The sequence below is a fragment of the Tachysurus fulvidraco genome, chromosome 5, assembly GCF_022655615.1.
Source record: "Tachysurus fulvidraco isolate hzauxx_2018 chromosome 5, HZAU_PFXX_2.0, whole genome shotgun sequence".
NCBI lineage: Eukaryota > Metazoa > Chordata > Actinopteri > Siluriformes > Bagridae > Tachysurus > Tachysurus fulvidraco.
The window spans coordinates 27396365-27413935 of NC_062522.1; the positions used below are offsets into that span (position 1 = coordinate 27396365).

At 36.2% G+C, this 17571-nt stretch overlaps 1 protein-coding gene across 10 annotated transcripts in view; it reads left to right on the plus strand.

Moving 5' to 3' along the window:
• Positions 1-17571, plus strand: part of inpp4ab (inositol polyphosphate-4-phosphatase type I Ab) — a 52880-nt gene that overhangs the window by 7866 nt on the left and 27443 nt on the right. For all 10 annotated transcript variants that reach the window (XM_047814359.1, XM_047814361.1, XM_047814363.1 and 7 more), the window contains exons 2-9: positions 9840-10035; positions 11522-11566; positions 11991-12109; positions 13236-13352; positions 14422-14501; positions 14705-14816; positions 15261-15351; positions 16175-16322. In XM_047814359.1, coding sequence (XP_047670315.1) covers positions 9945-10035; positions 11522-11566; positions 11991-12109; positions 13236-13352; positions 14422-14501; positions 14705-14816; positions 15261-15351; positions 16175-16322 — 803 coding nt within the window. In that variant the 5' untranslated portion in view covers positions 9840-9944. The remainder of the gene's footprint in view (positions 1-9839; positions 10036-11521; positions 11567-11990; positions 12110-13235; positions 13353-14421; positions 14502-14704; positions 14817-15260; positions 15352-16174; positions 16323-17571) is intronic.

Sequence of the window (17571 nt, forward strand, 5' to 3'; positions counted from 1 at the left end):
AGAGAGAGAGAGAGATCCGAAAGATATGCTGCTGCAAGGAAGATGGCTGATGCTCATTTTCATGTGAAAGGGGTTCCCCTTTTGAGTTTTTCTAAAGAAATTATGCATGCTTTACTTTGAATAACAGGCACTGATGTCGTCTTCATGACACTAACACAAAGGGTGAGGGGTTCAGCATGCATTTGTGGCATCAGCACATGATCAGTGTGTGCCATCTGGAGAGTCTTCATCTTGGAGAAACACAGGAATAACAAAAGAGAGCTGCAGGCTAGACGCTAAGAGTTCTGGGGAAACTACCGGGCCAGGCTGTTACAGCTAAAGTCACTATTGAGGCAAAAGCTGATGTAATGATCTTGCAGTTGATAATGTAATAAGCTGGATATAAAATAGTATATGGAAATGTGTTTTTAAATTGCTAGATCAAATGATGTTTTTGTGTGAACTTTTATAAAGAAAATAAATAAAATACAAAAAAAAGTCAATATCGAACAGTCATCTTGTGCAATAAATCATTTTTAATTCACATAAGCAGCAGGTTAATTGTTGTGTCGACTTAACTGATTTAACACAACAGGTTTACTGACTAGACTTATCAGTTATTATTGTCAGATTTCCTTCATTCTCATGAGGCAACTTACTTATTTATCAGCAACTTCTTATTTACAAGCTCTATGACCCCATACCCTGATGACCTAAGCAGTACTGAAAGACACTTTAGTTAACAAGGAACATCTTTGATATTGAAGGTAATATTAGTTTTGAAAATCAGGGAACTGAAATTATTTTGGATTTTATGTGATGAAATAATATTGTTAAAAATAGTATTTTTATGGCATTCATATGCAGTTGCAGTGTGTACTATTGAACAGCGCTTTACTATGAAACACCACCTGCACTAATAAGACATGTTTACAGCACACATCTTCAAACAGCAGGATTTATTCATTCAAAGGTTTTGCTTCGGCTGCTTGGGAGCCTTATTCCTAACGCTGTCAAATCCCCAGCAGCTTCCATGTCGTATGGTCTTGGTCTCGGTGCTAGCTGTGTGTAAACCGTATGACTCAGGTTTAGCGAATTAATTTGATTGGATCAGTTTTGTATATATTCTATGAATCTTTAGACGAGCTACTCATGTCGGAGATCTCTGATGTAGAGTGAGCCTGATCGATTCATGTAGCGTTAACGTAAACCAGTTACATCGTGAAATCTCAAGCATGTTGGCACTGATGGAAACTAGAACTATAGTATTAAATCAGTGCAGCAGTTAATATAGTGCGTCTGTTTCAAAGCTCCTGCTTCGTTTCGATTTTATTAAGGGCTTTGAAAATACATGATCAAATTATGTTGGATGTATGGAAATACATTGTGTACATTTTGCTCAATTTAATCACATAGAACTGATTTACGCATTTGAATTTAGTCAATTCAACAATGTGATTTATATTGTGTATATTTTTGCTTCTAAACATTGTTTTGATAAATGTACTGTCTAGCACCCTTGGCAAGTAAAGTTCTCCAATGTGCCAAGTCTAGCTTTTTGTTTGACTGGAAACTGACTGAAATGTGTAGCTCAAGTCAAACGCATTAATACAGACTAAAGATAATGAATAAGTACTTGTTTAATATCTTCTTCAAACAAAGCGTCTTCTTCAAACAAAGTGCATACTGTGTAGCGCATTGTGTTCACCGTAAGCAAGTCATTGACCGGTGTCTTGGCTTCAAGGTGCGCTCTGAGGTCTGTATTTGAATTTCATTATAAAGATATCAAAGACATCACTATAGCCCGTTTTGCATCTCGATGCATTTCAGCTGCTCTGAGAGAAGGAGGTCTGATTGTGTTTCTCTCCAGGTGCAGTGTTGTAATGTAGAAACACAGGAGCACTTGTAGGAGCACAGCCTTTGCAGTCCTGCCTCTGTTTTCATTAACCAAGCACTTATCGAGTTTTGCAACGGAAACAGCTGGGAAAGATCGACAGACTATCACTGAGCGGATGTTCTTATATTCGTGTTTAGCGAAACCACAGGGTGTGGAGTTAGACGCTTGTACAAGGTTTCATTTGTGGTTTGACGTAAACACAGCAGAACCAGCTTGTGACACGTCCTCTGGAGAAAGAAACGAATGCATTTATTATTCATAGAGTATCATGTTATGCTACGAATCCCTAAGACACCATGGAGTGCTGTACTCACTCAGGTGCAAGGTGGGTGTGGTGTTATAGGAAACTTCTCATATACAAGCTGGTGGGAGGCGGAGCTACTGTTACTACCTCATTCTTCATACCACCATAACTAATCATTTTACTGTATATTAAAAATCATAAAAATGTTTAATCCCTTTATTGTTACTCACCTCCAGGATTTTACAGTTGTTTGAAATTTTGCTGTGACTCAACTTGAGTTTTTTCGAAATCCCTGAGAGACTGGTCATGTTTAAATGTTCTTGAATGAACCTGAATTAGGTTAGTTCATTTCAGTCATTTATCTCTGTAGCATCTCTAAAAATTCTTTCTATCATCTTTTTCTCTGTCAAAAAACATAGCTTGTTGTGGTACAGAGAATCTGTAAAGTTCGATTTAAAAAAAAAAGAAAAGTATCTCTAACTGGTTACAGATTTTTTTTTTCACTCCTAGAAATTCCAAAAAAAAAAAACATTCTTGGTATCAATCATGACAAATATCTGTTAAATTAGTGTTATTACTATAGACATGCCGTATATCAGGATATACGATTTAGCAGAAGGAGCACATTAATATAAACGTTCGATCTGCCTTGCATCCTTGCTGTAGCAGAAAATAAACAGACACATTCTGACCAATCAGAATTGAGAATTCAACCATGCAGTGGTATAAAATATAAAACTAATGTGAACATTGTGTTATCAAGAACATTAGAGTAAGGCTCACTATGCCAAACCTGTAATTTATAATTTTTTATTTGTCTTTATTTATTAATTTTTTTACTAGCTGTCATGTCAGCACACTAGAACAGGAAGTTGCTCCCAGTTAAGTGCTACCAGTAGAATGTAATCCAGTGTAAATATTATACGGTCGGGTTTTGCAGAATAAATCAGGTATCATTTTTTGACTTAATGATCGTGGGGTGTGTGTGTGTGCGCGAGCGCATGTGTGAGCGTACGCACACAGAGTGACCGTGCAATAAAAGTTAGTGCACGTGGGCAGGCGACCAAAAACCTGCAGCAGAGAAATGCTTGTTGAGTTTAGTGCTGCACTTCTAGTTTTCAGTGTGGGAGTGTTGGATAAGCCATGAAATGTCATTTCTGAAGGTGGTTCAGGTCTCTTTGCCATCCTCTTTGGTAATGCCTGTGTGTGCATGCATAAACAGGAGGTTTTCAGGTTTGGCTCGTAGACAGAAAGCAAAAAGTAGGATTTGCCCTTTTATGGTTGTTGGGCTCTGCTCTCAATCTAGCAGCCTATGAAAAATGAGACTCTTTAAACAAACCTATCTCACTTTCCATCTTTGTATGTTGATATCTGATAAACGTTTCATATTGTGTTTATCTGAGATGATCTTTCCAAAGAAATGGATTTTAGGGTTTTTAAAGAAACTGGATATGATGCATCATCTACATCAATCATAACCAGACTGTCCTGTAAATTCTGTATCTGACTATCACCTAATTTCTAGATACTGTTGTGTTTTGTAGTATAGATAGATAGATAGATAGATAGATAGATAGATAGATAGATAGATAGAACGGGGCATAGAAGCCTTTATTATCGCCACATATACATTACAGCACATGGGATTCTTTTCTTCACATACCCCAACTTGCTCAAGGGCCCAGCAGTGGCAGCTTGGCTGTGCTGGGCCTTGAACCCTGATCCTCAACCCAGAGCCTTAACCAGTTGAGCCACCACTGCTTTGATTAGCATCATTATTTCTGCAATACGTTCACGTAATACTTTCACGTAGTCTTCTGTTCATACAATATAACATGAACTAGGTTTTTAAGGCTCGTTCTGTCGCCTGGTATCGGATGCTGACATTGTGATTGAGTATGTATTACGAGTAAAGGAAAAAACTCACACACTGATACCATTTAGCAGTGTCAACGTAACCTCAGTAACTGAAAAACTTCTATTGACAGATGTGTTCTGTAAGTGGACACTTCAGGGGGAAAAATGTCTCCAGCAAAGAGTAACAGTGATTATAGAAATTATTCCAGTATATGAATGTGTTCAACAAAAGAGGTTGGTGGTGATTTATTTCTTTGTTTATTTATTATTTTTAAAATATACAGTAATTTATTTATTTATTTATTTATCTATTACAGTTAAAGTTTCACTTGCTGCAATTGTGAGTAGTTCCTGTTCAGGGTTTCTTGCATCAGTTTTCTACTGTATTTTGCGCTCCTACCTCATACTGTTCATGGCAAGTATAATGATTTAGAACCCTTTAGTGGCAGCTATTTAGTAAAGGCTTGTCATTATCGCTGGAGGCTCTAATAGACATGAGAGTGTTGCTATAAGCTAAAGACAGTTTTGTGCCTTCTCTTGCCAGAGGTTCACACATGGAATAAAAGAAGAGAGAGGGCGTTCACACCATGCTTCCCTGGAGTGTTTCAGTCTACTCCAGCAGGCCTGCTGCTCAAGCCAACTCAAAGCAGCTTTTTTAAATATTAAATTTAATGATGTACGCCCCTTATTTCCTTATTCTCACCCTGCAGACATGGTCTTCAGGTCGAATATGTGTGCCACTTTCAGCAGGTCATTGGAAAAGTGTGTTAGGCAGTCTGTTGGGGATTAGCTTAAAAAAAGCTTTCCCCAGATCCTCGTTCTAGTTCACAGAAGGTCCTATAAATGGCCATGAAAATTGTTTCTAGTTTTGTCTCATTAATCCTAAGTTTAGTTCTACGTATGACCAACTGGAAGATCAGGATTTACGTTCATGTAGAATTACTTCCTAGGGGAATCTACTGAAATCAAGGGCAAGGAGAACATGAATGCAAAGCTTCCGAAATATGCAGGAATTAGACAAACATGATATGAGCAGGAACAGTGATGATGAATATTGAAACAGCAGCTTGGATTCTGGATGCAAAATAAATCACAGGTATCAATAACAGCTAATTTATAGGGTGTTGTAAAATGATGATCAGTAACTAACATTATCTATAACACTGACTGTCAGAGGTGTAAAAATTCCAGCAAAGATTATTTTTATCTATAATTTATTTATTTTTATTTATTTATTTATTTATATCCACCAAAACAAGGCCGGCGTGTGATTACACAAAAATCGCAGATCTGCGATAAAGAACAAAAAGAAAAAATATCGTATTTGAATGAAGAGCAGCAGCAGACAGATGTCTCATGTCTCATCACCATTATATCATGACAGGATAAAATAAGCTCAAACATGGAATAAAATAAGGGATTCGTAACGGCGCACAGGTATGTAGCTAGCTGATTAGTATGCAAAAAATATGTTCATAGAGTTTATTTACTATCATGATAGTGGGGAATTTTTATGATATCCAAGTGAAGGTCGACAAACCTACACTGTGTTACTGTACCTCCATTTAATCTGATATGAAGAACATGTATTATCTTACAGACAGTTATAGAATATTGGGATCATCATGTACATTGTGACAAGTTATAATAGTTTGTGAAACCAGCTTAAGTTCATATTGTTCCAGATACTTCACACGTAGTGCTGGGCGATATGGCTGAAAACTGTATCACGATATCAGTATTGATATTTTTAATGACCCATTTAAAATAAGGACCAGGAGAAAAGTATATTACATTTAAACATTTTTATTTTAAACTTAACCTTCCTCTGATCATAATCCCTTCGGTTATTAAGACAGAAATGTCAACAACCAGGAAAACTCAAATAATTAAAATGTCTAAAGTCACAATGAACACTTAACAATTATCTCTTAACATTTAAGGTGTAAAATGAAATAAAATGTAAGAAATGCTCAATAAAGTTGAATAAAAAGTGTTAAATATAGTTTAACTAAAGTATAATAAATATAGCTTAATAAAGTGTTAAATATCCACTATTGGATATTTAACTATATTCGCTAATCTTGTCCTTTATTATCTTTAGATACTAATTCAGAGTACTACTGCTGACTATTGCCCTCCCTACACAGTCACTGGGGTTTGGTGGAAAGCCTCTTCTAAACAGAGTTAATGATTGCTCCATAACTCTATTTTTAATAAACCATTGATTTTCTTCTGCAGTAAATTCAGCAAAGAGTGACTTCAGCTTAGAATTTATATCATAGGTCTTCAGTTAGATTTGACCTAATCACCACCTCAACACCTTACACACGTCAACACACAAATACCTGAGGATTCAGTGCAAGTTTAGTGCTTGGAAGTTCACTAACTGTTCACCTTCTGGTGAATAAAGAGATAAATATGTGCAGTGCTTTGTAAACATAAATAAAACTGAGGTAGACTGAGATACAGCTGTAATATAAAAAACAAACCTGATACAGTACAGTAACATTGTTTGAAATATAGAACCTACAGAAAAAAGTAGCTGACTTTTCCTCTTTTATTTACAATTTCCTCGCTCGCTGTGGTGCTCATTTTCTGCTTATCAGTCGCCGGTTACTAAAGAGGAATCCAGCAGACCAGCACGAGACCACGATATGGCACAACCAAACTTGATACTGTTACATGATTGGCTGTTAGCATGTCACTCCCTATGTTGCTAGGTTACCAGAGAGCGAGTGCCTTTGTTAATGCAACCAAACTTGCTTTGCAACCTCTGTTTTCTTCCGACGAAGAAAAATATCGAACGTTTTATCAAACACATTTTGTATAGATATCGATCACGTGTCTATAGCGATACATATCGTTATCATTTTATCGCCCAGCCCTATTCACAAGGATTAATTAGAGCCTTCAATTGCTTAGTATTTTTCCTCAGATATCAAATTTCGAAATAGTCTAATAATCTGATATGCATGCATATGATTTTAGGACTTTTGTCGTTTATTATTATAACATTTGTCACACTCATTAGGAACACTCTTTTAATGGGTTTGATTCGTCCCAGTGAATCGAATCTTTTGATTCTGTACACCAAAATGATTCTTTCAGATTTGTTTTGACGATTTATGCATTGAACCTTGTTTTGTGTTATAAAATTTCTACAAATTTACTGAGATTTGAGTAGGTTAAAAAATATATTCATATGAGGTTAGGTGAAGATGGCAGCAAAACTATTATATTTTAAATCAGACACCAAATGTGTCATCAGTCATTACATATTCATAATTTGGGATTGTGCTTTGTGCTACATTCTCTTAATCACATCACTATTGTAGTTAGAGATGCCAGCAAGAGTCCTATTCAATGAGTGATGTCTGGCTCGATCACATCATCCACTAACTAGTTTCTTTAATTTATACTGAAACGTGTGTCCCAGTTCATACAGAAACGGTATCACTCTTATTCAGACTCAATACCAAGTCTTGTTCAGTAAGAGGTGCCTTCATTCAGTATGTCTAGCATATGCCATGTTTAACTGTGTTTAAAAGGCAGTAATGTGCTTTCCCCGGGCAGGAATAAAGCGAACGAAAAATATGAGTCAGTGCATATGGAAATGAACAAAAACGATTCATAAAACATTCGCTCAAAAACAAAGATTAGACAAATTACTGCACCTCACTTTGTTCTCAAAACAGCCTCAATTCTTTGTAGCATGGATTCCACAGGATAAACTATACTATAACTAGTATAGTTATAGTATAGTATGACTATAGTATAGTGTGAGAAATTCCCAGGAGCTCAGCAAAAACACCCAAACCAGCCTGTCAAGGACCAACGATCATGTCACTGTCAAAATCACTCAGATTGTAATTTTTCCCTATTCTCCTGGTTGATAATTTATACTTTTTATTTATCTACCTCCTTTTGGTTTTATTTTTATTCTTAATTCCATTCATTTCTACAGTATGTTTGAAAACCAGACAGGCCGTAAGCTGTATGTATGTGTATGTGACACATAAAATTAGATTTGGTTTGTACTGCTGCCACATGATTGACTGGTCAGATAACTACGTGAATGTAGGTGTTGGTGTATGAGTGTTACTAATAAAGTGTTCAGTGAGCGTATACTGAGTGTACAGTTCTTTTGTTTTTCATTGTAATAGTATAGCCTAAAGGCATTTAAGCTGGAAATGTAATTTGTTTGCTGTGTATTGCTGTTAATTAAAGTGAAGCACTAAGCTTGAAGCACTAATTGCTGTTGTAGTACTAGTTCACTAAAATTTATATTGGTGAATCCCAAAGTATAAAGTATATACATATGATTTTGTGAACAACTCTTCCTATAAAGAGGGCATAACAAACCATATCACATTTTTATTGTGATTTCTCATATATGTGGCTTTTTAGGGTACGTACTAAAATCTGATTCCTTTTGAGAACTGCCCGACTGGTGGTAAATAAAGGTGTTTGTCATTGTCTGGGTAGCATATTTATTTTCTGTAAGGTATTGTTCTAAAAGTGAAGCTGAATTACCGAATTTTACTGCACTGTGTATTTGTATTTTGAGAAGTTAAAAATGTTGACAAAAGGCATTCGGTGTCAGGGAACTGGAGAGTCTTATTTGTTTGCTTCTTTCTTTGACTCACTAGGCTCAACAGCAAATCGTGAACTTGCTCGTTCAGCATGGTCAGATGGTGCTTTTCCAACTAGCAAAACAGTGTGGGACACAACACACAGACCTACCAGCAGGACTCTTTCCATTGCCACAATCAGAAAATTATCGAATAGATGGATTCGCTACCTCTGATTAGACCGAATGGTTCCTGCTTTTCACTTTCTATGAAAAAGAGATTGAATAGAAATAGATGGAGAAACAAGGGGACTATAAACTGTCCTAATGTGCTTCCTTTCATATCTCTGATTACTTATCGCACATCTATGATAAGAACTTGCTCGACTGGAAATGGTTCACCTCACACCCATTAACAGAAGAAATATACATGTGGCGATAATGCTGCATTTGTTGTGTGTGGGTGCAAATGGTGTATTTGTGCATGACTAATTCCCTGTGTGTGTGTGTGTGTGTGTGTGTGTGTGTGTGTGTGTGTGTGTGTGTGTGTGTGTGTGTGTGTGTGTGTGTGTGTGTGTGTGTGTGTGTGTGTGTTGTACTTGTACTGCACTGCTATTCATGCCTGACTCAGAGGACTCTGATGCCTTGACAGACTAGCTATATTAATCATCCTCTCTTCATAAAGATGGAAATACTCATCTCATAGCTTTATGTTAAGGCAGTGTTGATACTTGTTTAGAACTGTTTTGTGCACTGTTATGTCCTAAGATTTTCACTTTGTTGTTTGATTTGAATTTGTGGCTTCAGCAAGGTCTCCAATTCATTTTGGAACTTTTTTGTACTCTGCTAGTTAGACAAAGCCTAACGTTGAACAGTAGTGGGTATTACTTGCTCAAGTTTACTGCTAGTGATGTGACCATACCAACAACTGACTGATGATTGTTATAACGTCTATAAATCAAGGCTGGCATGGTGGAGCCGCGGGTGGTTTTGCCCTCTCACAGCTCCAGAATCTTTTGTTTGATTCTTCCTTTGTCTGAATGTTTTTTTTTCAGAGATCTCTAACGTCCTCTTCTACTTCAGAAATATATAACAATGTTTTCACTTTTGTTATCAATTGCCCCATCGTTTGTGTGGGTGTGTATGAGACAAATATTTGTGTGTCTGTGTTTGAGCCTTTACCTTTACCTCAGAAAAGCGGTTCACTGTCTTGTATTGTTCATTGTACTGTAGTGTATTTCATTTATTTTCATTCTTCTCTTTGTCTGCATTCACTTTTTTTCTTTCAGTTGACTGAGAAGTAAGCTGCCCCAAGACTGCCCTGAGGAGTGTGTGCTTGGAGGTGTGTGCCTCTTCACCACTACTTCTCCAGCTTGAACACACACCTTGGCACGATGTCTGTAAAAGATCGACAGCGTCCGTGGTCTGTGTACAGAGCTTCCACGATGGACATCTCCTCTGAGATGCTTGGCCTGGCGCTGGCAGGTCAGACCCCTTCACAGTAATTTATACAGATTTTCTAGAAAATAACTGAAAAATCTCTAATATCTGAAATAGCTAGAAAAGTACTATGGGTTACATAATGCTCTCTCATGATCATTTTTAAGCCTTTGATCTTGATTTATGGTATTTTGAAAATGGTTACATAAAATTGGTAAAATTGGTAACTTTTATTTGAAATGTAGTTAGTATTTGAATGCATTCAAATGTAAGCCAGTCTTCATAGACTCAATGGATGTTTAGCGGCATTTCCATCTCATTAATCACGGATAAAGCAACTCCAACAAATGCTTGTTAGAATGTATAATCACTTTAAAAATAATACAAAAATGTGCCATTAAATAAAATCCCTTTTCAACATAAAAAATGCACAAATCTGTGAAAGTATATGCAAGGCCTTGTGTCAAAATCTTTTCAAAATCTTTCAGCCAAAAAGTGTGCTCAAGTGAAACACACATGCTGCTATTTTTTAGAAATAATTCAACTAATTATTATATTATATATGATTCAGCATGTTTGTGTGTGAATTTATTTATTTATTTATTTAACCTGCACTACTTATTACTACCTAATACATTTTATTTATTTGAAAAAGCAACAATTTTGAATTTTGTGGCATAGCTCTTCTATTATTCAGTCTCTGTACGGCTGCTAGTCTTACAGACAGCTAACTCTACATAGTTTGATAATGAACTAAATTTTTAAACGAAGTGAAAAATGAAAAATAATGAAAAAAAAAACATAATTATACTATTAGCTAGAATTTACTTTTATGCCTAGCCAATATGTATCTACTGGAATTCATGCTAGTCTTGGCATTAGCAATTATAGCAAGCTAATGTTAGCCTAGTAGCAAAATGTACCTCATCATGCTTTGTCAAATTATATGGATCATTTTTATGCCTTCTGTGAAGGCAAAGGACATGCCTGAATTGATGTGTGTTGTTTAGTGTGCTAGCATACTAAAACATTTTATGGGGTAGGTCCCAGTTCATTCTCATATAGCTATAGTGATACGTTATATTGAGAAGGGGACCATAAATTACTAATTGATTTAATTAAGATACCTTACAAAATGATAATAAATACTATGTATGCCAAGTTTGTTTTTTGTTTTTTTTTGGTCTCTTCTTAAGTCAGAGAGCAAATATTCCATGATAAATATGAAAAATTATAAATATTTTAAAACTAATACCTAATTGTTTTGGCCTCCAGTCTTTTTAAACAATAAAGTGTGCTACCACATCAGTAGCACACGTGCAACACCTAAGCAGCTAAAACCAGACCAGAATTGTGAATGAAGAATGTTTGAATGAATTTTGCCTTTGACTCTGAAGTATATGAATGGCATACACAGTTGCCTAAAAATACTGTTTCCAAGGCAACCTCTTCCCATTGGAACAGCAAGGATAATTTAAACTGTTTATTCTAAAAGCAAAAGTTTACAAACCTCTTTTACTTCTTCGTCTAGGAAACAGTCAGGACGCAGATGAGCCCGTGTTGGAGTTCAGCCTCGGTCAGTACATCATCTCTGTATCACTTTATGAAATTATACCTTCATTTGCATCACAAAGGTCATAACGATTCAGGTATTAGCTTACCGATTAAGCGTGACTCCTGGCTTGTCTCTCTGGTATGGGTTGTTCTAATAAGTTTTAATGGCGGCAGAAGTGCACAGAAATATTTTTAAACCTCAGTCTGCGTGAGGCTGTCCAGAAGGGAATATCGCAGGTGTGTGTATATAAAAGGTCAATAGAGTGCTTGGCAAAGAGCTTATGTTCTTGTTCTTGTGGTTTAAAGTCTCTCTGCTCTGCTGTCTGTCTCTCTAAATACAGCCCAGTAAGCAGTGATGCAGCCTTGTCTGTTTTGTATATACTGGATGCTTTATGGAAAAATCTCACCCTTTTGTGACCTTCATGTGTGTGTGTGTGTGTGTGTAGCCTGCAGAGAGCTAACTACACCGTGTTTGGACCGTAAACCCAACAGCTTTGTGACTGTGAGCTGTACAACTCCACCTCAAGCCTTCTGGACCAAGCATGCACAGACTGAGATTATCGAGGTAATTCAAGTGGCCTCACACAGATTTCTTATATAACAGATGAGCATTTATAATGATCTCCTATAAAAGTTATATCACTTATGCATTCTGGAGCAACTGGTAGAGTGTGTGCTGTCTCTCAAAATTCCACAACAGTTTGTACACATTTTACAATGCACACCTTAACTATGATATTATAATTCTATTAGAATATTTAGTAATATTCAGGTCACACAATTTAATATTTTAAATAATGAATAGAAGAACATAGCCACAAAGTTGGAAGCAAGCAATTGTAGCATGCTATTGTCTTTTGTATGTTGTTGAATTTGCATCCCGGGTCCTGATTGGCTCTTATATTTTATGATGCAAGAACACACTGTTTAAATGCAAATCAGTGAGAATGAGGTTTTTCAGCTGCCACCTGTTTCTTGAATGCTGTGAATGAATTTTCAATGTGAATTCCTTTGATACGATTTAAGTATTTACAAAAAACAACCTTTATAAAGTTCTGCGTGATCTGGGTTCGGACTTTCTGTAAATGGGTTGAAGAAATATCTTTCTTTGATTCTTTCTTTTTAATCATTCACAACTTGTTTAATATAAGGATGCAAGAATTACTTTTTACTTACTGTATTTGAAAGAAGTAATACAAACGCATTGTGGATGCTCAATTCTGATTGGCCAGAAGGTTTTGATCTATTTTCTGTAACAGCAGCTCATACAGTTGTTTTATTTAGTAATAAAATGTTATTATACATAAAAGTTGCATAAAGAAACGTATGTAATAATATGTTACGGTGAAGATTTCTGTAAGCAGATTATTAACATTTTTCAGCATATAATATCACTTTAACAGTGAAAAATTAAAAGCATTTTTCTGTTGTTAGTGTTGGTAAAATTGACTTTTTATAAGAGAAATAAAACACTTCAGGACATGAATAGTGGTGACAGGAGCTTTGCTATTTATCTAGAGTTACTTATTGTTCTTATAATACTTATTATCTATACTTATGCAAAGGTTTTCCTAAGGATCCATTTGGACATACTGTAGATCTATAACCATGAATTCATTAAGAACAGGAGGTTTAGATATTAGTTCCCGGTTAATTGGCCAGTCTTGTTGAGTGTGGTCATTGTTTTTCAGGGCACAATGAATCCCAGCTTCTTAAGCAGTGTGGCCTTCTTCCAGGAGTCCTTCATTAATCAGCAGACGCAGATCAAACTTTCTGTGTATGATGTGAAGGACCGCTCACAGGGCACGGTCAGAAGCTCGCACAAACACACACAAACATGGAAAGAAGGCTGTTTATTTGTTTGAAATTAGCACATAATAAGGAGTAGAAGCCTTTATTTGTCACATATATATTAAAACACAGGTGAAATACTTTTCTTCACATATCACAGCTTAGGAAATTGGAGAGAGTTAAAGGCCTTGCTCAAGGGCCAAGGGGCAGCATTGGAGCTTGAACTCACAACCTTCTGATCAGTAACTCAGAGTTCACTTGGCCTACCACTTTCAAGAAATTCAAGTATATTAGAGGTGGAAAATGTGGACTATTGGTAGTGTAATAAATAGTGTCTGTATTTCAGAATATTATTTCGTTTTATAAGGATTTGGCCTTTATATTGGGCAGAAGTGCTAAGACTAAAGCCAGACAAATGTTTGCACCAACTGGGTGATGTCACATATTCCACAATGAGAAGGAATCGCCTAGCTCTCAGTTGTGATCTGGTCAAGAAAGAACTCTGATCTCTCAATCATTTGTTCAACAAGAAATACTTCACCATATTACCTTTTGAATTTAATTCAATTCGGAAGCAGTTACCTTCTTGTATCCTGTTTTCATTCCTCTTTTCTGTGTGTGACCTTTCTCTCTCTACTTTTTTTTAACCACTGCTTATAACCACTGCATAGTATAGTAGTGTTTAGTGTTATCATAAGGTGCCTAAAGGTCTATTGCGATGAAATCTGATGTATCCATGAAGATGTATGAGTCCCAAGGTTCAAGACTAACTCACCAGCTATTTATTTAATTTTATTTTATTTTATTGTAGAGTGATGAGGACATTTTAGAGCACCGTTTCCCCATAATCTAAAAAGAAGATTGCAGTTAGAAATATTAAGGTCTCTTTGGCTGTCTCTCTGGAGGAAAGTTAACACTGACTGTTTCCACATGAGAAAGGGTTCTAAGTACAGCACTTTAAGGAAGCTAATATATTGCTATTCAGATACACACACACACACACACACACACACACACACACACTTTTTTTTAATACTAGAACTATACTTCATGAAAATGCATCTAAGCTGCTCTCTCTTTTTGTAGATGTATTTATTAGGCTCAGCGATGTTCACAGTGAAAGAACTACTGCAGGACAAGAACTACACTCTTCTCCTACCTCTCAGGTATGACCCTTTTTATACAGCTCTAGTGAAGTTTATTTAGAAAAAAAATACTTCAAAAAAAGATCATCAGTGTATATTAATGTCGGAAGCAATACTGAGGAGGAAACGTGTTACTCTGTTCTGTGTAGAATTTGTTTATGAGCAGGTGCAGAGTGCATGAGTGAATATGTTGATGTTAATGTTGTTATTTCATTATGCCTCAGTTCAGCGGAGAATGTGCGTGTGGGTGATATCACAGTTATAGCCTGGCAGCTGGAGGAGAAAAGGGAGCAGCGGCTACCATTAACCCATCTACCAGACACCATTAATGGCAGGGTGAGACACACACACTTTCTAGAATGACCCCATTTTTGTGTGTAAATGAGACCTACTTAATCAAATGTCCAAAATAAACCCCTTTTCTTCCCTTAGAGTGTATCAGATAGATAGATTGATAAATTGATTGATTGATTGATTGATTGATTTAGAAGGAAATTCAAGCATTCCGTAGCAACATTCAGAGTAATAAGGCACAAAACACAGTACCACCACATAATGTAAAGGGAAACAGTATGTCTTTTTTTTTTTTTTTTTTTTTTTTTTTTTGGGGGGGGGGGGGGGGGGGGGGTGTTGTGTACATTTGGTACAGTGACAGGTTCTGCTCTGAAACATTACACTTTTGTCCAGAAAACTTTTTTTTTTCCTTGGGTTCCAAATGTCCAATGGGAAAATTTTGGGAAAAATGGGAATCTTTGTGTTAGCTTATTTCTTTCTCCACAGACGGTCCTTTCTGTCGATGAGAGTCTGACAGAATCGATAGGAATCCGAGCCAAATATGCCTCTTTAAGTAAAGACACCTTCCTAAGATCAGGTACGAGTTGTTTTTAATTAACATAAACTTTTTACACTTGACTGTTTTGTCAGTTAACTGATGACTGGGGTAAAGGAATGATTACAACTGTGCTATAAGGATGTGACAAAGAAAATGGTATTCTTCTGATGATGATGATGATTTTATATCTGAATCCTTTAGAGAGCAGATAACTCAATGGAAGTCTCTGTTATAGAAGATGTTTATGAAGTAGAGGTGTATGTTAGAATTATTTGTACCATTAACTGTGAATAGTATTTTATATTTACTGATGATGTTACTCGATTCTGCCTGGGAGTTGCAGTTGTTTATTTAATCAGAAGAAATTGAAATATAGTTGGGTCGTGTGTCAGCAAGTCTGAATTATACAGTATGTTTATGAAGACTTTTTTGAGGAGAATTACATATTCAGTATTACAGTCTATATACAATTTCTTGATTTTGTGATTGAAATTCATGCAAATATTTAATTGGTTAGTAAGAAGAGTCAAAATTTCTTCAGATGTTCATCACATTTTTCACTTGAAGTTAATAAAACAAGACAAATGCAGCTCGGTTTGCTGCAGAGATGCCGAATAGCAATAAAACCCTCCTTACAGAAGATGGTGACATTGCAGATTCCTTCCAGAAAAGTTCAACATTTCCTAATTGATGCTGAACTTCACCATATCAACAGATACACATGTTGTTATTGTGGATGTGATAATACAAGGTACTTTATAACCCCGTGACTTAGCTTGCAGTCAGTACTGCGCTCATAGCTGCACAGTTTCTGTCTTGCAGAATTTATTTAAGGAGTAAATCTCTGTTTTTTTCCCCTCAGCGTTTGGGGGAACCATGTCTCGTATGTACCGCCTCCCAACAACTGACGGGAATCACTTACGCATTCTGGAGCAGATGGCAGAGAGTGTACTGTCTCTTAACGTCCCACGACAGTTTGTCAAACTACTGCTGGAAGAGGACTCTGCCAGGTACACACACACATACACACACACACACATGTACTCTTATACGAGATAGTAATCATATTTAATCATAGACGCTTCCACATTATTTGCTTTACAAGACTTACAAATCTAAGTGTCCCACATGTCCGGGATCATATGGTAAACGTATAGTAGGTCCAAAAAGTGAAAATGCTTATATTTTGCATTCTTTCATAGTTTTATGCTGTAAATTTTCATCATAAATGACATTATTTATTGGCAGCAACTTGAGTAAAAAGTAGAATTTCATAGTTTCTTTGTATTTTTTGTATTATTTTAAGTTTTTGTAGTATGGTATGTCAACATTTTTTTGCTTTCATCTGAACACATGCAACAATATAAGAGATTAGACATGAATAAAATCTGATCTTTTATACAAAGCAGGTAACAGGAGCAGGTCAATATCATACATTTGCTTACATTTTAATTCTTGACCTAGTGTGGAGTCTTGAATATTTAATATACTGTTTTATTCATATATTTTCCTCAAACAATGCTGGGACACCCTGTAAAAAATGTTTTCTGACACTTCAGTGAAACCTCACCTAATTTTTTTTTTTTTTTTTTAATGTAGGTGCCATTTTATTTTTTAAATTATTATTATTTAAAGTTGCTCACATCATGACCTATCCTAACAAGTAGCATGGGGCAGTGGCGGCTCAAGTGGTTAAGCTGCTTAGTTGTTGATCAGATTGAGGAGTAGAATTACATATTCAGTATTACATTCTATATATAATTTCTTGAGTTTGTGATTGAAATTCATGCAAATATTTAATTGGGTAGTCAGAAGAGATTGCAATGTTTCAAAATCACTTCAGATTTTCATCACATTTTTCACTTGAAGTTAATAAGACGAGACAAATGCAGCTTGGTTTGCTGCAGAGATGCAGAACAGCAATAAAGCCCTCCTTACAGAAGATGGTGACATTGCAGATTCCTTCCAGTAACGTTAAACATTTCCTAACCGATGCTGAACTTCACCATATCAACAGTTACATCCATTTGTAAAACCTGTTCCTGTGGAGAACATGATGTACAGATACACGTGTTGTTATTGTGGATGTGATAATACATACTATGCTAAAGCCCCAGCACTGCTAAACTGCCACTGTTGGGGCACGTGTGTAAGGACTGTTTATCATACCTTCTCCAGGGGGCACTGTATCATACCTTCTCCTTCGCTCCATCCCAACCCTCTTAAGTTGGGATATGCAAAGAAAAGAATTCCACTGTG